Source organism: Cricetulus griseus (assembly GCF_003668045.3).
Source record: "Cricetulus griseus strain 17A/GY chromosome 1 unlocalized genomic scaffold, alternate assembly CriGri-PICRH-1.0 chr1_1, whole genome shotgun sequence".
Taxonomy (NCBI): Eukaryota; Metazoa; Chordata; class Mammalia; order Rodentia; family Cricetidae; genus Cricetulus; species Cricetulus griseus.
Genome location: NW_023276807.1, coordinates 248,030,580 through 248,055,608, shown reverse-complemented (window position 1 = coordinate 248,055,608; position 25,029 = coordinate 248,030,580). Strand labels below are relative to the sequence as shown.

Here is a 25,029-nt window from a genome sequence, read left to right as displayed (position 1 = left end):
GACTGATACAGAATTAAAGTATTCATAGTGAATTTCTGCTGGGAGTCTTGTCCTCTCAGGGATTCAGTCACAACCCTGCAATGACACAAAAGATACATTTTTATTTTATACTTATTTCATACTTAAATTCATTTTATATTTAAAAGAATTTAAAATAAATTTGCTCATTTCCTTATATTTTATTTTGATTTTCATGACAGTAAATACAATATATTCTATAAAATTAGATATATGCTCTTTGTAAAATTGCATATATTAATGCAGTGATTGTACTTTGTTGAAAATGACTATGATAGACATTTATGATTTTGTCAAAGTCCCAAATAAAATTAAGTAATCCTTTATTTAGAAAAAAATATCTTGAGTTCCAAATAAGCTTTGGAAATATAAAATTTGAGGACAAACCTAGAATTTTAAAGTTATCATGGATATTTGTAACTAAATTTTATACCTAGGTACAGTGAAAATTCCCTCAGACAGTATTATAAATTCTTATCATCAGTTCTATATGAATATTCACTATCATTAGAGCTAGGACATGGAACAGTTCAGGAAGCAACCTTAAGGGACAATACTCAAAGTTGTAAAAGAGTGAGACAGTTCATATTATCATTAAGTGACAATGTCTGTGATTCTTGCAGGTTACAATATCTAATCTTCTTAGTTCACAATATTTTTTTTTTGTTACTGAGAGTTCCATCATTAGCACTGTTTGATCATTCTACCATGAGACTTAGCAGATATTTGTGACTGTATATCAAAATTACAAATTAATTGCCCTGAATAACTACAACAGTGGTAGCTGCCAGTTAGTTGAGGAACATTCCTCACAGGATTATGTACATTGTGGAAATGTGCAGACGTTCTTGAACAGGCTGGAAGCTTCAATCTCCTGCTGCCTCCTTGGCATATTCCCTGTTGCTAATACTACAGACATCTGAAAAATTGTGAGTAATGCTGACAGGCAGTGAGTTTCCCTTTCCCAGAAGTGAAATGCAACTTCCTCCTGTGAACTTGGAATACCTTTCTCTGTAGTGATATCAGTTATGTGCAGATACCAAAAGAAAGTTTCCATTGGAGATAGAAAAGATCTCCGATATACCATCCCTCTCTACAGAATGAGATGTCTAAGAAAGTCTTACTTGAGTGGGAAAGCCAATGGTGGCCTAGAGACTATTAGTGGTGCTGGATGTCATTTCTCAGGAGACACCAAAGCCAGGCACACACTGATGGTTAAGAATGGGACATTTCTACATGCTCATTTCCCTCTTACATTCCTTCTTCATAATATTTCTCAAATGATCATTGTCTTTTCAGGACGCTGTGGTGGGGGAAAATATTAATCCATTATATGTTTGGTAGGTTGGAGTTTTCATTAATCCTATTGAGTAAAGCTAAAAAAACATTCATTGATGAGTTTTCCTTTTTCTTTTTATTCAAGTTATAAATAAAGAAGTCTGTTGTGGGATTTCTATCCATTAGCCAATGATTTTGGGGGCAACAAGTCCTAGAGCATGGTCTTGTCTGCCTAAGTGACAGCTAAAAACCTGAGGAAGAAGTTCGAGCCTTCTCTTGCTCTTTTGCTCTCTTGGGTGGTCAGACAGGAGCAGAGGTGGAGAGGTGGCTTCCTGTCTGTGCTCTTCCCACGTGGACAGAACGGCTGCATGAAGGCACGTCATCAGCAGCCGGATCTAATTGCTTTTGTATCAGTGAGTGTTTGTCTCTATCCTATACCTATATAAATTCTTGAGACCGTTTAACAGACTCTCATGATACATCTTATTTGATATATCATTATCTCACATATATAATTTCAGTGTTAGGGGGTAAATTGTGTCTCCACAAATTCCTATGTTGACGTCCTCTTTCTCAGTGCCTCACAATGTGACTGTCCTTGAAGAACGAAAGCTTTGAAATGTAATTAAAGCTAAATAGAGACTTGTGGTATACATCAGTTAGTAGTGTGCTTGACTATGATAAAGAAGGTCCTGGGTCAATCCTCCACAGTAGAACAATCAGGTGGAATGTGTCACACTTGTAATTCCAGCACCTGAGAAGAGCAAGCAGAAAGATCAGGAGTTCAAGGATATTCTCCATTATAGAAAACAGTGGAAACTAACTGGTCATGGACGCTGTTGTTCTTCATTCAAGGTATAACAGAACACAGGGTGTCAAGCCACCCAGTACATAATTGTCATTTCCACTAGCAAATGAAATTTATCTACTCCAGAGGAAAAAAAATTATAAATTAGGCTGTCTCTGGTGCCTGTGAAGTAAGGTAAATATCATCTTTCAGATCATATTTAATAAGAATTTCCCCAGATGAATACTAAAGAACAAAATAAACTTTGTTTTTCTTTCCTCTTATATAATTTACTTCTGTAACACTTATTCATGGAGAAGCATGAAATACATTGGTTTGAAGGTGGAAGTCAGCGGAAAATTTGAGGTAGTATGTCCTTCCAGGGATCAAACTCATATGGTCAAGCTTGCCAGATAGTGTGTGTATTCATCAAACAATATTCATCCACTGTTTCTGAGTTAAAATATTTGTGCTTAGCGATAAGACTAATTATAACATTATATAATTATAAGACATTATAGTTATATGATTATATATAATTACAAATTATATATATCAATATAAATTTAGTATTTATATTGAAGTTGACATTTATTGCTAGAAATGAACTTAATAGAACACATTTCATTTTTTAACTGACAATATTCTCAGCATGTAAAAATTTTAGAACATTCAAATATGCATATGATAATAATAGGGAAACTAACAATTTTATTTATAAGATGCTTATCATTTGTTTATCACAGTTAGGTTGTTCAGAAAGTTCACCATTAGTGATTAAATTTTACAATCATATTTCTTGTCATGATGTTGTATATATATATATATATATGTATATGTATATATATTGTATATTATATATGTATTTTATATACATATAGTCATTCTGTAAGATTCTTGACTTTCTTGACTCATGTTTGCCAAAAAAATGAAGTTACAAATGTGGTTTAATTTCTGGTATCATAAGTAACTCAAGATATTAATAAGAAAAAGTAATTATGGTATATGACCAGATTGAATATGGTATTACAGGAACTCCAAAAACTAGAGAACTTAACTTTCGAAGAAACAATTTCTTAGAACAATATATTTAAAGTTCATTTTCTATAAAATCATTTTAATTGGATATTTTTCTTTAAATGGCTATGTTTCTAATAATTCTTGGGTGAAATTTCATGTGTAGACTCTAGCATTCCCTCATGATAAATGCCACTTTACAATTTTCTAGGAATAACAATTAATATGTGGGTGCCAAAACAGGCTAAGATGTTAGTTACTAAGTATTACTAATAATTATCTTATATCTTAAAAAGTAAAGTAAAATTATTATAGGAAGGAATTTCTGCTAATTTTCCTGACAAAATAGAAGAGACAATATTTTAAGAAGCAATACTTAAATATTAAGTTAAGTCTGTTGTATATAATGCAACTTATTTACTATCAATAAATAAGTTAGGTCAACTGCAAAGTACACATTCAAAGTAATAGACCGTGGAAACACTCCCCTCAAGGCTCAGGGACCCCTTCAAAACATGGCAGAAAGAGTGTAAGAGCCAGAGGGGATGGAGGACACCAAGAAAACAAGGTCCTCTAAATCAACATGATCGATGCACATATGAATTCACAGAAACCAAGGCAGCATGCACAGGGCCTGTATGGTTCTGTGCTGGATGGGGTCTTAGAATTGACAGGAGAAGTGGACACATGTTCCCACACCTAATCCTGCAGCAAAATCCAGTTGTTAACTACTTGCGAATGACAATTTAGTTTTCTCCAAAGAATTTTCATGGGGGATGTGGACTACTCTTCCAAACATAGGCTATGTTCTAAGCAGTAGATGTCCAATAGAAAATGACTCAGTTGCATCTCTCCACTTTCCTGGTTTCACAGTTTTTTTTTTAATTATCTATCTGGTTATATTATAATATATTATAAAATGTGTTACAATGCATTATAACTATATATAGATGATTTGTAAATTATCTATATATTTATATCGTGTGTGAAAGTGTGTATAATTTTTCTCTTTTGTGGTGCAGGTCCTTTTTGTATATATCCCTGTTTCTTTGTTAGTCCTTTGATGAGTGTGCCAATGACTGGATTTCTGCTTCTTGAGCCCTCTCCCTTAGGATTTTTATTTTGTTTTGTTTCTGTCCAAATTTAATGTGTATATTTTTGTTTTATATAGTACAGTACATTGCACTTAAAAAAACCTTAAAAATCATGTGTATGAACACACTGAAATATAATTTAAATTTAAATCATACCTAAACATGTTGAATACAAAGGCATTGTAAGTAAACAAGCCATAAATATACAAAACCTTACAGAGTTTAAAACCATTTCACTTAGCTGGTGAGATGCCTCAGTGATTAAGAAAGCTATTCTTTCTGAGGACCTTGGTTCCATTCTCAGCAACCCACACAGTGCCTTACTTCCATATATGATTCTGATCCCCAGACACCTGAGACCCTCTTCCACCTCCCCTGGGCACCAGGCTGCATGTGATGCATAGACATGCATGTAGAGAAAATACCCATAGGCATAAAGTAATTAAAACAAGTAAAGGAATTTGTACATTAATATATATTTATATGAAGTTGTTGTGAATTAATGAAAAAATACATTGTGATTCCATTAACTCAAATCTCTATTTGAAGCTTGATTTTATGTTCTTTGCTGTAAATTTTTCATTTTTTTTAAAATCAATTATAAAATTTCATTTCCATGCTCTAAGAAATATGAATAGCAATTTTCCTTGTTAACTAGGTATAATTGAGGAACAAATAAAAAATTATGTATAGTCTCTGGGCATAACTCAACCTCAACGGAGATTAATTAAGGTCTCTAAGTTAATATAGATAAAATTGAATTTCAAGGATGATGAATTGGTTTTGATAACATAGTTTATCCATATGCTATGCAAGATAGTTTTTTCAGTCTATTTCCAATGCTTTTGTTCTTCCTATCCACTATCTTAACAAAATAAATTTCCTTAAAATGATAACTATTTTATAATAATAAAGTAGGCATGTGCATAAAGATATAAAATTTATAAACATGTATATTTAAAACTTTTCACTGACCATATGATAACCCCAAATTTTGTGTAATGTAGGAATATTGTACAAAATAGGAGAACAGTGTGCTAACAAATTCTATAATTTCATATCTTATCTTAGAAATAAACTAAATTCATAATTTCAAGAAAGACAATATTTTATGTGCTATGGCTTTAATGATGTAAAATGAGGATTGAAATGATACTCAAGACATTTGCTAGATAAACTGAATTTTTTAGTGAATAGTTATTTGAGTATTTATGTAGATAGCTATAGATCATAGCACTGTATTTAAGCTAATAACAGGGACACTTTTAGCCAGTTTCTTCTGCTTTGATAAAGGCAATGTTTATTGTCATAAGTAAGTCAACATTATATATTTTTCAAATTTGTGCAATACTGAGTGAGTCAAGGGAAACTAACAAACAAAAAATAAAAATACATTTTCAGACATTGTAATATACCAGAAATGTAGGTAAGGAATGAGAGAAGTGAGAAGCAAATGAGGCTAATGCTCAAATAAGCATGATGCTACAGTAGTTGGCTAAGTGAAGGAAATAAGTTGGAAGGGTGGACAAACAAAGCCACATTTCTAAGTTAATGTGCTTGACAACCACAGATATTTTAAAGTGGCTAGGGAATAAATGCTTTTACAATACAAAATTAATAAACAGATGTGAGTAGCATGCTGATGGAGCAATCATCCTTGTGCAACCAGATCCAAGAAGTCAGAAAGGAGGAAAGTTGCAGAAAGATATGCCTATCCAGATTACAAAGATTAGATTGTCCTAAAGACTCAACGAAAAAGTCTGTAGGTGACTTATTATATAGGATAGAAGTTGCTAACACATAACTTTAATACATTCATGTAGACTGTATCATCCTCACAGAAAACACAAGAAATTATCAGAAATGCAGTGAGAGGCAAACAATTGGTTCCCAGCTCTACTTTGGTAAACCTTCACCACAGAAGAAAACTACTCAGTGATACCACCAAGATTTTTAATGACTGTGTTAATCACATTTGCTTTTACTGAAATGAAAATAACAGATACTTTTATAGATGAAGGATCCAGTTTATTAATTAATCAAATGGTTTGACTTAGTTATGACAAGAAAGTATGGAACAACAGCCAAGTTCACGGCAGTAGATCAGGAAGGAAAATGTGCGAGACAGGAAGCAGGAACCAATTTTAATCTTCCATGCCCTGACCAAGTGAGCTACTTCTGCCTGCTACATCCCAATTCCTAAAGATCCCAAGAATTCCACCAGTTGGAGAGCAAACATCCAAGCCATGATCTCATGGAGGACATTTCAAATTCAAATCATAACACAGGATAAGAAGATTAAAGGAACATTTCAGAAATTGAAGTCCTATATGATGTGGAAATCAGAAAAGGTAACAGATCACTGAATGGATGATATGATGGAGTTCAAAAAGATGCAGAGCTGTAGAACTTGTCAACATACCTAGAGGTAGCTTAGTAACTGAGGTTATACCGTATGGTCTCTTAAGGAAGTCATTTAATTTCCCATTTTCAAGAGGTTGGTAGCGTGTATGAAACTAGTATCTCTTCTATTTTGTTGGTCTTTTGTCAGAGAAATTTCAGTGGAACACTTGGTTATCCATAACCAGTTCTTCTGGAAACAATAAAGAAAAGGGGCATTTATCATTTGGTTCCCAATGAATATACAGAACTAGTTTGCATCTATCATATCTAACTAGATGAAATCATTACTAGATGGCAAATTTGAATTTATAAATTTATTTAAAAAATAATGTGGGAAAAATTAGAGAATATATTTCGGTGATAACTGCAGTATTTAGATTATTTTATTGGCTTTCCTATAGAACACATATATACAAGTTATTGAAAAATTGGTGAAGTATATCCCAAACATACTTTAATTGTTGTTTTTGTTATTGTTTTGGAAATAGTGTCTCCTGCCCCAGGGTGGCCTTAAAATTTCTATGTATGTAACCAATAATGACACTGAGTTCTGATCCCTGTCCTGGACCCTATACATATCCTATCACACTTAGTTTACTATATACAAATTTTATATTAGAATTGTTTTTACCTTGAAGATCATTTCATTCTGTTTACAGATCAATAAATCAAGAGAAAAAAATAAAAGGCACAGTAAATGCGCAATGAACTTGTTGCATTCTGATTATCAAACTGTCCTATTTTTGCTTCAGAAATGTTTCTTAAAATATATTTAAATACTAACATACATTTAGTAATAATCAAGAAGTTCATAGTTTACCTAAATATATCCAGCTCATGGGGGTTGTAAAATACAGTTCTTTGTATAGCGTTTTATAGTTACAATAACTATAAATTATAGTGGAAAAGTTTGATTAGTGTCTGATAGTAATATAAGACATCAAAATAATTATGTTTACAGAGGTCATCTGAAAGACTCATGAGCTATATAATTTGTAACTCGTAGAAGGTACTAGAAAAAATCAAGAATCTTAGAAATAGTGATTTTTAAACTTAACATTTAAATTCTTAGGGTGTGGAAAAAAAAAAAAAAACACCCTGAGTGAAGTATGAGTGAGAGTGAGCTGTTGTGAGAGTGGGCTGTTTTACATGGTCACTGTCAAGAGAAGAACTCCAATGCCTCAGCCCCAACAGGAACAGTCTTCCTTCAATTCTTATGTCTGAAAATTGACAGTGTGTCCAGAAAACTCCTTCATGACTTTCTCCTTTGCATGTTTCATGCCTGAAGACATTTGCCTGAAGATACTGCACTAATGGATGTTTACTTAATCTGTTTCCTTGATCAAACTGTCTACCATAAACCACGCCTCCTTATCTATTTTCATGTAGTAACACAATTTTCTTGTTCAATTGTATATGACAACCTTCCACACCAATTTTGTTTCCCTTCAGAGACCAGTTTACTCTATACCAATTTTTTGTTCATCTGCATGTCTGTCTTTTCGTCATTGCCTTATTGCTGTAGTCAGGACCATGCCTGGAGCTGTACGAAGATACCGAACTTCTGTATCCTGAAAATATGAAATATGATCTACCAGGCATTTCCAAATGTTTTTGCATGGAGATAAGATGCTGTCATCGACAAAGTTCACAATCTATAAATACAACTGCATTATAAAAATATGGGCCCAAAATATCCCTATTATAAATATTTCTCATAATCTTAATAATTTTTGTCTGTTCCATTTGTAGATACCCCTGTCTGTGCATGGTGGTGTATGTCTCTATTGGTAAAAGCTTGGCTTTGCTGTCTGTACTTTGCTTCCAATTAAACCATTGCTCTTTAACTGTGATACAATAATGAGAGATTTATGACTGAGAGAAGGCCCAATAAGTGTTCCCACACAGAGAGAACATGCCTCCTGCCCTCATCAATAGTCTCTAAGGTATTTTAAAGTACTATAGCTCTTGTTTATAAAGAAAAGCATTAAGAATATATAAACTACAAAGAAGCCTACCGACTCGTGTCTAGATTCCTGAAGTTACCTTTAAGGTATTTTTTACAACATCTTTTAGAATTAATGGTAACTTTACTTTATTTTTATCTTCTTAGTTCTAAATAGATTACAATTCTTATAAACATATGTCTAAATCCTGTGTCATATCAGGGCTTTCTCCAAGGTCAGATCACTTATTTGGAAACTAAACATGGTGGGGAAAATGGCCAATAAAATTTTAGATAAACTGTATAAGAAATGAAATGGTGTGTTTGAGTCAATGTTTATTAACAGACTATGGTGTCTTAAATTAGAAATATGATTTTATTTTTCTTATCAAATTTATCCAAAGAGCACAGTAGAGATAGGTAGAAATTAGATGCATTTTATACATATGGAGTTTTTGTGGACATGGAAGCATGAATGTGACCCTTTTTTATACTATTCTTACATTTCCATTTCCTAACAACACAATAGACAAGATATTTCAGATATATCCAAGAGAAGCAACTATTTTCAGTGAATTAAGTTTTCAAAATTTAAAGCAATGATACTATATATTTAATAAATCTATATAACTGAAGAATTATGATTTTTAATCAAAATTAGATAAATTGCCATTATTAGTATGAAAATTAAATATTTCTCTAAGTTTTCTTTAAGACAAGATTTCACTATGTAGCCTTTGATGGATTAGGTCTAACTATGCAGACCAGTTTGCCCTCGAACTCCAAAAGCACCTCCTGCTTCTTCCTCCACCATTGGTAGAATTATAGCCTTGTTACACCATGCCTAGCTCTTCAAATTCTTTTAAATGGAAATTGTTCCCCATATTCACATATCAATCCATAACATTTCTCATGCATTTTGTAGAGCTTTATTATCTTTTTTCCCTATAGTTCATAAAATTTTATGAAAAGCATTCCTTTTAATAAGTAAAAGGAGTACAATAAATGAGAAGAAAAATTAAAATGTGGGAACATTGTGAACATTAATACCTTTTGGGCTATCACATCTTGAATTCCTTTCCTCTTATATGTTTCTTTATATGAATTTAGTGTGAAGAAGAGGCAGAAGAATTATTCTTTTTGTTGTTGTTGTAGTTTCTTCGAGACAGGGTTTCTCTGTGGCTTTGGAGGCTGTCCTGGAACTAGCTCTTGTAGACCAGGCTGGTCTCGAACTCACAGATACTCACCTGCCTCTGCCTCCCGAGTGCTGGGATTAAAGGCATGTGCCACCAACGCCCAGCCAGAATTATTCTTTAATATAGAAATTATACTTTTATTCATTACTTCATTATTTAATTTGTAAAAGAAAAACATCGTTGCTTTGTTTTTGGATTAAGGTCTCATGTACCCCTGGCTAGTGTTGAAATCAGCATGTAGTAGTCAACAGCAACCTTGAACAAGCTCTATCTTTTTCCCAATTGCTGGGAGCACAGATACGCATAGGTCATTAAAAAACAAAAGACAAAAAACATATTTTAAGTAAAATATTTGCTATTAATTTCTTACAATAGTCTGACATTCATCAAAATTTTCCCAAAGAGTAAAACAGATATACATTAAATGCTACCAACAGTTATCCATAACGCAGAGAAAACTAAGGTACCAAATGTTTTTGCTTATTTTTCACGCCTTTATTTAGTTTCTGGGGCCAAATACTGAGCGATGCTGTTTCTGAGGCTTCTGATAAGAATGTGTCACCTTGGAATTCTAGTTTTATATTCTAGAATGCCATGAGTGTCAGGGCATTTTGGTTACATTCCTAGGTCACATTTCTTCTCCTGGTCATCTTTGTGTGTTTGCCCCGGGAAGTTGTTCGTGATCTTCCCCTGAAGAATATTATTCCACTCTTGCAGGATCCTTGCCTCTTCCTGAAGGGCGACTTCCTCATCTTGTAGAGCCCAGTGCTCTTCTCTCAGTGCCTTGTTCTCTTCCCGAAGAGCCTGCTCTTCCTTCCACAAAGCCTGCTCTTCCTTCTCCAGAGCAGCTCCCTCCTTTGTCAAGGCCTCCTGCAGCTCCCCTGCCACTCCAGTCCTCATGAGGGCTTTTTCTTCCATTCTGAGAGCCCTCTCCTGGTGCTGGAGAGCCTTGGTCTCTTCACGCAGGGACTTGATCTCCTCATGCAGAGCCTTAGTCTCATTCTGGAAGGCTTTCTCTTGCTGCCTGAGAGCTGTGATCTGAGCCTCCATGGCTCGATTCTGTTGCCAGTAAGACTTTCTTTCTGAGTTCGAGGCATTGAGCTCTTCGGCTGAGAGTTTTTGGTTCTCTAAAATCAACTTCTTCACCTTCCGGAGTAGCTGGTTCTGTTGCCTTAAGATATGATTCCTTTCCCTGATGAATTGGTTGTCCATCCGAAATGTTTTATTTTCTCTTCCTAAGGCTTTGTTTTCCCCCCATAGGAATTTGTTGTCTTTTCTCAGAGCCTTGTTTTCATCTCTCAATGCCTTATTTTCTCTACACAGGTTTTTTTCCAGCTCATGAGATTTATGCTTGCGTTTCCTTTGATCTCGGGTACAAGAGAAACAAGAAAACAATCGCCGTATTTTCCCTTTATGTATTTGTTTGGATCTAGAGACATCCATTGCTTGTCTGTTCTCTACTGATAATCGCAAGAGAAAATGTCCTAAATCTGTTCATGTAATCTTGGCTGTCTGTTAACTTCTTAGTAATACAGTAGGTATCTTTTTAAAGCTCAGCCAGGCGCGCTAGAGGAGAGAAAATCAAAATAGAAATAAAAGTAGATTTACTATTAGGTTGATATCACAAAATTTGGAGATAAATCTGAACCCATATAAATTAGAACTTAATTTATTCTACACAAGACATTAAATTTATCAAGAATAGTCGATTGAATTATCTGTTTCACAAGCTATGTTTTTAAACCAGTATTAGTGCTTTATGTTATTATCTATTAACTATATCAATTCATTGGCTTTAAATTTGGTGCCTGCTAATATGGAAGCTTACTACTACTTCAAGAATGTTTCTAACTATTTGCAGAACTTCTAGTTGAAATAAAAGAAAAAGAAAGACCATGGAGAAGACATTGAAGATATTTTAAGGCAATATAAGCAAATAATTAGAACATTTAGTTGGCTTTCTAAAAGAGGTAAAAATTTGAGCAACCAGCCTTACTTACATTGCTGTGTTCTCTAGGTCAGTTGCAAGTCTGCTTTGCGGTGGTAAAAGAAAACAAATAATCAACATTTGTGTCATCTATAGTGATGTCACTTAGTGCTAACACTAGTGATATCATAGGCTACATATGTTGTCTTTGGCTTTTTAAGGCATGTATTTTAGGAAAATTAGGAAGGTTATATTTGATATATTTATTACTGATAAATTAATGTATATAGTGCTAACTTAAATGTAAATCATTAATGTAAATCATTAAAACTGATTTTGAACTAATGCTTTTCATAGTAAAGCATTTTATTATTGGCAAGTATTTGTATTATATTATTAACAAATAAACAATTTCAATAGTTAACAATATGTTTTAAAAAGTTAAACCATAGTTGAATAATCTGAGTGAGGTAAATTTGTGTGTTAAATAAGTTGGCATGTTAATATTTTTGTTCAAGAAATGCTACCCAACACATATTATATGTTGTCATAGAATGATTTTATTAATTTATATTATTTCTTTTATAGTATTTTATAGCTGAATTTTAAGTGATAAAGAGCATCATGTAACTATTTTATATAACAGAGATACTTTTTTAACCTTTATGAATTTCTCATTGTATTTGTATTTAAACCTGAAATCTTTATATGAAACACAATAAGCCTAAACTACCTTATTCACAATTGATTAAAGGTTTGCCAAATAATTTATCTTACTAGGTTAACACGGTTGAAACATTTTTACCTGTGATTTTTTTAAACTATCCAGTTTAATTCACATAGAATATGGAAACCATAAAACTATGGACTAGAATATGCTGTAAAACTAAAAGAACACATGTGATTATGGCAGTATGAAGAACCTATCAGGCTGTCATTGTCAGTAACTTAACTGAGACTGAGTAACTTCACTGAGAATGTGTTTGATTGAAACCTGTGGTAGCTTTTCCTTTGGATCTGTTTCTGTCTGTGTTCTTGGCAGTTGTGGATTCAGAAAGAGTTTTCCGAAGAAAACAATGTCTAAACTTTTAGGACAAACAGAAAAAACTAAAATACAATTACTCTTTTTTTTTTGATCTACTGAACAAACTGAATTTGAATTCTGGAAGAATTTGGTTTTATTTACTAATTCAATCTTTATTAACATTTTAGAGGTTCCTCATGCTTTTATTAATATGTACAATAAGGGATGATGAAACAAAGTTAATATACATACATAAACATTCAGTAAATAAATCACCCTAATAGTTTATCAGATCTTGCAGCTGACAAAAACTTATCTGTAATCAACTCTGACAAGAGTATTATAACAATGGTAACTGCAAGCTAATGTACCTTATGTACTACAGATGCAAATATGTCAATGGATTGACATATATTTAATAATGAAACATAAATCACCACAATATATTAGAAACTGTTCTATTATTAAATTATTTGTAAGAAGATCATTTAGCAGGCTTATGAGACATCCTGTCAATCAGCAAATCATAATAAACCTCACATAGAGTAACTCCAAATTATTTTATATGAAGATACACACACACACACACACACACACACACACACACACACACACACACATATGGATGTTTATGCATCTATAATATAAATGAATTGAAAATTAGGTTGAAGGAAAGTACTGAAACACATTATACTTAGTTATGTTACCCACAAAAAAACAAACATCAAATGGTTGCACACATATGAGGATGTAAGTAGACCCTTTAGATTTGTGTGCTTAATTTGCAATAGCTATGTAATTTGAAAACTAGAAAGGACCATTGACAAAGAGGCATAAAGACAGAACTTGAGTGGTTGGCATAGTAAAATATTGTAACATGCGAGGAAGGGGACTAATAGGAGAGGAAGTCTAAGTGACGAAAGTGCTAGGAGTGTAGGGCAGAGGAAGCAGTAGGAGGAAGGTTAATACTAAGGATGCTTAAAAGGCATGTGGGCAACCTACCAATGCATGTCGTTCATATGTACACATTCACACACACAAACACACACACACACACACACACAGAGAGAGAGAGAGAGAGAGGGAGAGAGGAAATCACGTCAGAGAGATACAGAGAGAGAGTGATAGAGAAAAAGGATAGAGATAGAGATGAAGAGGGAAGGAGAGAGCAGTGAGAACAGGACAGACCTATTCATTTCAAGGCTTACTATAAATGAGAACACATTACTTCAGTTGCACTGCCATTGTTTGTCCTTCACCTTACTTTACAAAATAAACTTTCGATGTTTTTCAAAATTAATAATTCTATTTTGACAAATATATTATTTCTGATCTCTGCAGATCAATTATAAATTTCTGAATCTCTAATCTTTGACAAAAATCTGTTTTGTTCTAAATTCCTTTCTGTTGTGTTATAAAACACTCTAATCAAAATTTACACAGATGAGGAAAAGGTTCATGTGACTAATGCTTCCTTCCCTGTGTTGTCCATCACTAAGGGATATCAGAGCAGTAACTCAAGCAGGAACTTGAAGAAGAAAGCATAAAGGAAGCAGCTTTCTGTCTTGCTGTTATATTCATGTTTCTTTTTCTTAGAATAAATGGTGTTGCTCAGAGTGGGCTGGACCATCCTCTATGAATGAATAGTCGAGACAATCTGCCACAGATATGCCGACAGGCCAGTATGAACTGGAGTAATCCCTCAATTGAAAGTACCTTCTCAGGTGACCCCAAGTCTCCTGAACTCCTCCCACCCTTACTAACCTGTCTATTAGGATTTCCTCCCTCAGGTCACATTTAGGCACTAACCTGCTAACTCTTCAAGGGTGTAGCTGCTGACATTTCTAGAAAATGTAATCTCACAGCAAATTCAATTTAAAGTGAAGGCCCACATGATGTTTGAAGTATCCATAAAATTGACCTTTCCCAAATATTGGCAGAAAGTTCAGAAAAATGTATTTTAGAGATTATAAGGGACTAATGTTCATTTTCTTTCTTTTTTTTTTTTTTGCCTAAAGCTAAATCTTTATTTCATCTATATTTGCTTAGAAAATGCTGAGCTTGTGAAGTAAGCAGTTAAAGAATGCATGTAAATGCCACCTGTGCCAGCTTCAGGTACAAGTGGTAAGTTGCTGGGTCATGAGTAATCTACCCTTTGCAGGAGGCAGCCTGCAGTCTTCACAACTTTTGCTTGCTAAGCTCCCAACAGTTGGTTCTTGCTTCTCAGATCTCAGCTGGGTTCTGACAGTAGCTGAGACAGACAAGTAGTCTGTAGAGCACTGAAATGCCTCACATGGCTCCTTGTAAGCATTTCTAAGGTCCATGTGACTGTCAAGTGGATGACCTGTGTTTCTCTTGGCAGAATAAGCATCTTTGTTTAAGTTTCTGAAATCCCATAATGTTCACTAAGACATCTCTTCTAAGCCTCAAGACACAGTCACACATAAAAATATTATTGAACACACCAGAACCACAAACGAAAACCTAAGACACAATTCCAAACCTTCTATCTACAGGTAGAGCCAAAGTTGTTGCTACAGATTATGCTTGCCATATGGATGAGATTATACAACCAGTACATCATCTTAAACCATCTCTGAGTTTAAGGGGACAAAATTGCAAATGTCAAAATGACACACAGTATCTGCATAACATGTAATCAGAATGTTAATGGGTACTACCTAGTACAGTCTACAAAAGCAATAGACTGTACACCTTTGATACAGATCACTCCATTTTTCTAGTGGAATGGCTAACTTCCTTCAAGAAAAGCACGTAGACTGAGGAGTATTATAACACATGTGGATAAGAAACTCTTTAGAACCATGTCCTTGGGGGAAATGACTGATGGAATTGTATTCAACCCCTGGAATGAGTGCCCTGTTCTACAAGAGTCACTATTAACAGCACTAAGGTACTCCTAAGAGGCTTAGTGTGAGAAAGAAAACCATTTGGCATTGTTTTAATGTTTCCACGGGACAATCAACAGCAGCCTTTCATTGTGCTGTATGTTTGGAAAAGTTAACACTGACAGAGGCTGTGAAGAAAAGGCAATACATGTTCCAAAGAAATAATCACTTTCAACCCCAGGCCCCGTGACTGTCTTTCAAACAGCCAAAATGAAACCAGTAACTACTAAAACCAGCCACTTAATTTTTACTTATGTTCAAAGGACCATTTCCTAAAGTTAATGAAAACAAAATACAATCACAATGATGGCTTGCTTAAGTGATGATCTAATTACTTTATAGAAAATTACCTTTCTTCCTTAAAACAGTGTGAAGCTGCCAAACTCACTGTTGTACTGAGGAGCCTTGTGCTATTTGGCTTCTGGGCTCCATCTGTGCCTGCCTGCATCTGCTTTTATCCCCCTCAAACGTCTCTCAAAAGGAGCACAGAGAATCTGCAATTCATGTCAGGGCACCCAGCCAGATTAGAAGCTGCCAACAACATCAGGTTTTGTGAGAAGAATTAAGTTACTTAAGCATTCTCTGCATCTTAGCCACAGTGCTGCTGGATGCTAGCTTGTGCAGCTTGATTCGGGATTTCCACCCTGCTGAGAAAAGATAATTTAGAAGTGACAGTGTGAGGCTATGATGGGATTTGGACATTTTGCAGTGACCTAACCTTTTCAAGTGTTCCTCTCACTGTCTGTTTATGTTGATAGTAAATTTTTACTCCCCCACCCCCTTTTTTCCTGATGTTGTTGAAGCATTCTAACAGGACCAATCATGCAAACATGGTGCCAGCTGTTCCCGCCCTTCCCCCTTCTCTTTAGCTAAGCCACTAGATTCCCTAATGGAGTCCCCATGTCTGACTCATCTCTGTGGCTGACTACCAAGGTCCAGGTATGCAAATTCCTTATTTGGCTACATTGACCAATGTGTTTAATCGTGACTTACTAAGTCATCCTTGCAAGAACCCCCCCCCTTTTTTTTCTCCCGAAAAACTATTCCTACAAAGCCACCTGCTGCTGTTTCTGCCAGATTAAATTTCAGTCACCCTGTCTGTCTTAATAAAGGTTTTCTTTGTTATGGAAATTGGTATTTAAGTGTGGCCTGTGCCTAATCCATGGTCCAGAAGGGAGCACCCCATGACTCAGGGATCCTTTCGGACATGACACAATAGCATGGGGAGTAGAATTTGAAAAATTGCAAAAATTACATTTATATGAGTTTTTTGGGTCTAAAGTCATCCTCAATAGTCCATTTCCCTTGATAGCAAAAGTGTCTTTGCATTTATCCTTGTGCTTGAGCTATTTTTACTCCCTACCTTGAAAATTACTTTAGCTTAATGAGTGCTTTAAAGAAAATCTAAAATTTGAGAATATAAACAAATACTTATTTGGATATGTAAGCATATCAATAAGCATGAAATTTTTTAAAAAAATTATGAAAACAGTTGCAAATATTGTACGATCCTTAGCTGTCAACTTGGCACAAGACATAGTAACTTGGACAGAGGCAACATCCTTTGAGTAATAACATGGAACAGATGGGTCTAGGGTAGCCTAGTCAGATCGGTTTAGGATCACCTATTTCAGATTCATGTAGGGTCCCCTAGACAAGATCAGTTTAGGATTGCATATATCAGAGTACGGTCTAGGATCACCTATATCAGAGATCAGTCTAGGGCCACCTAGGTCAGATCAGTCTAGAGTCACCTAGATAAGATCTGTCTAGGATCACCTAAGTCAGATTGGCCTAGGGCAGTTTCTTTGAGGCACTTCCTTAATTGCTCTTTGATTTAGGAGCACCTAGTCCACTGCTGAGGGGACACAAGCTGCAGTAGAATGGTCACTGAACAAGACAGGGAACAAGCTTATAAGTAGCAACCCTCCAAGATTTCTGCCTTGAATTCCTGCCTGACATTCACTTGATAAAGGAATGCATCTTTTAAGCTACATAAAGACCTTTCCTTCCTCAAGTTGGTTGTGATTGCTGTTTTATTAAACCAAGAAGAAAGAAAACCAAGACAGGCTCTTTTCAACTCTCATCTTGAAGTGGGAAGAATAAGATGAAGAAATATGTTTTAAATGTTTATGATATTTAAATGTTATGATATTTTGTACTGTGAAGAAGTTTTTGTAATCTTCATGAGCCTAGGGTAACATATTAAAAATACATTTTATAAATTAACATTAAAATTCTACCTGTAAACTAATAGAATATTTTTTGTAACTATTCAAGTCAGTTGGCTACTGAAGTATGATCAGATAGATCCCTAGGATTTCAAAGTTTCAATTGAACAAATATGTTGGGCAAAGTGCTTGAGCATTTGTAAATAGTGTTTCTGAATTATTTTCATCCTGTACATTCCCAGGGGGAAAAGCTAGAAAGAATTCTTCATAGCAGTAATCAGGCCCCTTGTTCCATTAATATTTATTAACTGTCAGTTGTACCAATTGATTCAGAATTGTACAAAACTAAAGACTAAAGAATTGTACAAAACTTTCCATATTTAAGTTTCAATGAAGCTGTAGATCTCAAGGTGAGTGTTTTTCTAAATCAATTGGCTAGGGAAATTTAAATACTAAACATTAATTATATTAATATCTAGCTTTTCTCGGCCTTTCCCCTTAGTGAGCCTTGATGGACAAGTAAGAACGACGTTTATTTTTCTTTATTCTGAAACCTCTGCTTGTGTCTCTTTCTTCTTGTGTCTTTCTGTGTGATATGCTTGTGCTGTTTCCATTTTCTTTTCTTTTGGTTTCTCTGTTTTCCAAATAATGAAATAAAGACATAGAAGACTAGCTAGATGGCTGGGGTTGTAGGAAGGATCTGGGAAGAGACAGAGGAATGGAAAACCATTAGCAGAATACATTGTGTGAGTTTTCATTAAAAATTCACTGGAAGGAAACGGCAATAAAACTCACAAATTTCCTTTACTTATATTTTGTTTGTTTAGCTAAGGCTTATGTAGCCCTGGCTAGTCTATTACTCAATAAGAAGTCCAGATGGGAAACAGCTAGCTATAATTTCCTATCTCTGACAACTGAGTGCTGAGCTTACTGACATATAGTACTAGATAAGGAGGAAAACTGGCAGATTTATGGTGTTTATATATGTTAGAACACATGTGGTAGAGAAAGGAACACATGTCTAACATATGCGTAATTGTGTGAAAATATGAAGGGTTGAAAAAATAGAGATATAACGTTAACAAATCAAAGTAAACTTACGATTACAATAAAAATAAAGATGCCTTCTGTATAGCATTGGCAGAGCTGGAAGGACTTTATAGATAAGTGAATCCAACTTTGTCCCTTCAGGGGAGGGGACCTTGTGGACATTCACTGAACATTTTGTTTAATGTCACATAACTGGTCAGCACAGAACCTTCAAACACCTCAATTTTCACACAGAGACAACAGATCACTTATCACAATGTGATCCCAAATTTTATTTTGGTTAATAAAAATATTTTATTTCTTTTCAAGTGGTTAAAATTCTGCTGTGACCTTTCAATTTGCACTGCATATTTCCTTGTTTTTACCTAAATCAGAAAAAAATATGCTTTCACTAGTTGCCTTCAACAATCTGTCAGATCTTTCCTCTAGCTAGGACATTTAGTGACTTCCAGTACATCTTTTTTTTTGTGATACAAAGTGCTTGTTCATGATTCTCATATTCTCAGTATAATCCAGTATCTTAAATATTGAAGATTTCTATATATAAAAAAGTGGAGAAGTAACAGAGGTAGCAGCAAGGTGGAACGAATATACCTATCTGAGAGATCCAGATACAGGAGATGGGTGGTGAGGAGAATGGTGAGGTTTGAAAAGCACAGAAGCATGCAGAGCATTCTTCCATGAATGAAATGAGGACTTCTTCAGGTTAGGAATAGGAACAGATGTTCCAGAAACATTCATGCACACATACATATACACACACCATATTTTAACTTTCAGTAACTGGGGAGGCTTAAGAATGTTGCCTTCCCAGAAGCAGAGATTCACCTATAAACTGATATATCTGTCAACATACTATAAAACTGTCTTCTTGATTATGGTTTCCTTTGTCTTGTTACTGTAAAGTTTTATGAAAATGTTATCAGACTGGAACATGAGTTTGGAGTAACTCAAATATTTGTACCCAATTTTAATCACTCATGTTTGGCTCCAGAATAAATTATCTGTTAGCCCCTTTGAAGTGAGAATTCTGTTCTTAAAATTAGAACAACTAATTGAGATAAGGCATTATCAAATAGGAAAAAAAGAAAAAAAAACAAAACAAAAAGACAAAAAAAAAAAAAAACGGAGAATACTATTAACCAAGAGGACTATGAATAGACCAAGCTAATGGCACATAAGGATAGTTAACCAAAAGCTGCAGGCACTAACTTGGGGTTTAGTAGCACGGTATTAATGCTTGTAAGCCAGTACAAGGAAATATAGTCAGTAATGGAAGGACTTGAATAAATAGGTACATTTATTTAATCCAACTTGACATAATGAATAAATGCAGGAAGCAGTGTGGGGAAAATCAGAGGCCGAAAAAAGAGCATTTCAGTGATCAAGAGTAAATGAAATTCTGGAGTCCTTCTCTGGCTCCTGAACCAGAATCACTGTATGAAGCATGTCACCATTTCCTAGAAAGAACATTAGAATTGCCAGCTCTAGTCAGTTGTTAGTGTTTATATAAAATTTTTTATACTATTGTGCTATTTTAATAAATGTAAAACTATCTGAATGACTATAATTGTCCTTATGTTTTCTTCCTCTCATATTTCTTGCACTTACCATACATGTTATCTTCATTTTCATTTCTGTGTCTTACAGACAACAATGATCAACAAATGTCTGTGTTTTGTGTTTAACATAGTTACCTATAAAAGTGTGTGTTATAACCAAAGGAACTCAACACCTTCCTACCAAAAACAGATTGCCTTAAGCTGAACAGTTATGAGAAAACAGTGAAAAGCACAGTCATCAGCCACAGAAATGATCTCACTATTTCTGCCAAACATTGTTCTGTTTCTTAACCCTGTTCTGCAGAACTGTGTAAATTAATCGATACAATATAACTTTATTTACAACACTTCTGTTCTTAACCTCTCTCTGTGGAAATTAAATCATTGGGAATTGATCTAAATCAGCAATATTATTTAAAAGTGGCTTAAATTCAAAAGTATATGTTACCTTGTGGTTTGATAAAAAATATGGACAAAGAGTTTTATTTTTTTATTCCTCAGTTAAATCAATTGCAATACTTTGTAACCACCAAATTGTTTTCTGAGAATAGAGTCAAAAGAGTTATTTGACATTGAAAGCTACTTTCTTGAAATGAGTGTTTAAGCCTGCTTTTCCCTTATATGTTTACCCAAGTGGTACATTATATATAATCATACTAAAAATAAATATCAACTGAAAAACAGGGAAATATCCTTATACATATAACAATGTATATATACATATGATAAGGTAGTAATACATATGCTTTTAAATATATAGAGTGACATTCCAAAATATAGGCAAATGGATGAGCTACCTTTAACTTATAGCAGTTTTTACTACCTCTCAACTTCCTAACCCCACTATTTCTATGATTTTTATGACTAAACACACACACACACACACACACACACACACACACACAAAATGAGAGAGAGAGAGACAGAGACAGACAGACAGACAGAGAGAGAGATAGAATGACAGACAGACTCTACTGAATCTATTTAGTCCTGCCCTCACAAATGTGTAGGCTAATCACATGGAGAATTCAGCCACTACTTACTTATAGCACTACATTTTAAATGGATCCTTGTGAAAACTCCCCTATTACATTGGACTATGTTTATATCAGTGGTTTCTTCTACAGTGTAGCAAAGAAGTTAAAATATTTCAATTCTTAGCTCTCAGTGACCAAGGGATATCAAAAATTTAAGTGTCTGTATCAAATGAAAGACTCTATGAAAAGATCACATGTTAAGTACATCTAGAAACAATATAGATCTGTTATTGTGAAGATTTAAAAGCACCAATTCCCATGTAAAGTATCATCTGTGAGAACTTATATTAACAGTGTTCCATGCTAATGAGCTTGTAAAGGTATGAGGGAAAGGCAGGGTTGGAAATGACATAACCTTCTGCTAAACTGGGAAATATGTCCTTGTGCTTTTATTGTTTGTTAATCACTTTTGAAATTATTAAACAAAACTGACCATTTTAATTCAAGAAGGATGATTTGTTAATTCTAGTAGATAATATTTTTGATGGTTTATTGTATTCCTGCTTTATGGGGATATTTTAGAAAATAAATTAAAAAGAAACTTTGCAATGGTGGATGTGGAAGTCTAAAAGACACAGTAATTGTTCATCAGACACAGGGATTGTGACGAGATAGTTATCACGAAGACTTCATCAGAGATTTAAGGACATCACATCAATTCTGTATAGTGTTTGGCTTCTCATAGATCCCTTAAATGTTTTCTATAGCCAATTGCATTCCAAACACCAAATATGAACAAAACTGTAGGATCATAGACAGAGATGTACCCAATATAATAGTATATGAATAAAGTAGAATAAATAGGGAAGAAAAGAGTAAGACTACACTTATATCCAAGAGAATAACTTGTGACCATGCACTGATTAGCACATTAAAAACAACCTGTGTAATAGGAACAGAAAACAAGACACAGACTTAAAGGGAAATTACAAAGAAAAAAAACCCATGAGATGATTTTGAGCAACCAAAGCACAAATTGGAAAATGGGGAAAATGTTGTTTACTTGTTAAAATTTTCCATGGAAAAATACCAAAAATTTACAGGTGTGGATTAATAACAAATGAAAACTTTGGGAGTTTGAGCAAAGAGAATATTTTGAAAATTTGACAATAGAATAAAATTGTTAGTAAATATTTGATACTAATGTTCGGGGATATAATATTGACACTCTATAAAGTCTTTGAGCATATGTATGAATGAGGTGATTGCTCTCTGTCTCTGTCTCTGTCTCTGTCTCTCTCTGTCTGTCTCTGTCTCTCTGTTTCTCTGTCTCTCTGTCTCTCTGTCTCTCTCTGTCTCTGTCTCTCTGTCTCTGTCTCTGTCTCTCTCTCTCTCTCTCTCTCTCTCTCTCTCTCTCTCTCTCTCTCTCTCTCTCTCTCTCTCCTCTCTCTTCCTTCATCCTGTCTCCATCCCCTTTGAAACATGTAGTAAATGTTTATGTTACCCAGTTTGTCTCTTTAAAATCTATCATGATAAATGTGTTCATTTTCGAAATTTCTACTTTCCTAAGTGAGGCTTTGTATTAGTTGAATGTTGAAAGGCACTCCATTCATGAATTAAGCCACTGAAGAGAGAAAATGGCAAATTTGCAACATTTGGGAAAAACTACGAGAATAAATGGTCCTACTTCATATAAGGATTCAAATATCTCCTTTCCATCTTATTTGAACATGCATCTTAAGGAGATTTTTTTTTCCAGAATGTGAAACAGATTCCCACAGGTCTTTTATTATATTTTTTTCTAATTTTAGGATATAGCAGCCTACAAACAGCCTACAACGTGCATTCAACAATACCAATTATCCTTTGTGGCTGTTGTTGCCAATGACAGTAGTTTTAGGGGATGCTCTGTTAAGAGCTTCTGAGGAGAAATAGGAGCAGCACTCCAAGGGGAGCTACAGCCATTGCTGTGGAGAGATAAAATCTTAGAGACTCTATGAGCAATGTTTTCGGTCACAACTAGTAGCCACAATAAGACTGATTTCCTAAGGCCAGAATATTTTTAAAATAAAGGGAAGCTGTTCTTCAGACATCTCTTTAATACCACAAATAACTCATAAATTGTTCCGAAAAGAGCACACACTTTCTGACATCTCCTCTGATACATAGATTCATTATTATTGCCACCATTGTCATCATTATTACTGGCCATTTTTCCAAATAATTCAGAATAAAAGCAATCACATCTTTTCTAAAAAAAACTCAATTTTTTAGTTCTTTAAAATATGTAAGTTAAGTGAGTCCAAGACATTGAAGTTTGAGTTGGTATTTTCTACACAATGCATGAAAATACTGTTTTATCAAAAATTACATATGATGAGAATTAGTTTATGTTTACATTCTTGAATGCAATATAATAGAATATCAGATACAAATATGTTTAAAATTTATCAGAAAATATAATTTTAAGCTATAATATATTTTTCATTGGAAGTCTTCTTAATTACAAATAAAGGAATGAATGACAACAGCATAGTCTCCTCAATGAAAATTATATTGTACAAATTGTTTGTGACAATAACTATTTGTGAGTGTCTTGGAGTCAGCAAAATCATGCAGAATTAATCAAATATGACTTGCAACTTACTTGCAATGGTGAGGTTAAGGATTTATAAAAGTTATTACATATGGTGTTGATTGCTGATGTTTATAAAATGCTACCATATACCTAGCAATTCAAGAAGCAATTGTTATATCATTTGATCTTTTTAACTGTCTCCCAGCTTTCCTTTGATCATACCCTGTCATTTAAAGTACCAAATTCAGCAGGCTTCTGAGTCTACAACCGAATATCCTTACTCTGGCTCCAGGATTTTGATACTTAATAAGTCAGCTAGTCATCATATGAGAAAATAAAGATAAAGTGGGGGAAGTAGTTCCTGGGGGATCACCGTCATAACAGGTGTTTTACATGCAGCACAGGAACAAAAACAGACAAAACCTAAGTAAAGCATATTCTCATGAAAATAAAATATACAGTAACTAAATGAAAAAATATAATTTTTGAAGTACGATTGAGGTACCAAAGGTCGTTCCTGTATTCATACACATAACTTGATATGGGCACACAGCCATTCCCTCTGTTTATCCCCTGGCCTCAGTATACTGCTAAACACCCATTATAAGTGTTAGAATTGTTACTGGTCATGTTTCTTGGAAAGAACACCTGACAAGAAGTAGCTTCAGATAGGAATTATTTGAGCTGATTCTTTTGGGTTACACTTCATGACGATATACAGTATGCCTGTGATCTTCATAAAACTAGATAATGTAACTTGGACCTCTTCCCCCCATTTTGAAAAACACAAAGTTGAGAGGACAGGAAGTGAAGGCTACTGTTATTATATACCCAAGGCCCAAACACCAGATACCTACTAAAGTAGATGGGCTCACCTCCCCAAAATTCCACAATTGCCCCCAACACCATCAGGTTTGCAAATCCTTGAACTTGCAAGTGATAGCTTATCTAAAATGATAACATATATTTTCATTTCACCCTAAATTTCTATGTACATAGCACCTCCTCTCAGAGTTCTCTGTCCTAAAAGTTCATAGTAGCATCTGTATATTTTTCACCTGCTTTGAACTCATTATTTCAGCCATGATTCAAT

General features: G+C 34.3%; 1 protein-coding gene across 1 annotated transcript; it reads right to left on the bottom strand.

Moving 5' to 3' along the window:
- Window positions 1–10,353: 10,353 nt before the first annotated feature.
- On the bottom strand, window positions 10,354–11,181 carry LOC100762622 (Microtubule-associated protein 1A). Its single transcript, XM_027393903.1, has one exon. It carries the CDS (start codon window positions 11,179–11,181, stop codon window positions 10,354–10,356), a length of 828 nt encoding a protein of 275 aa, XP_027249704.1.
- Between the last annotated feature and the right edge of the window lie 13,848 nt (window positions 11,182–25,029).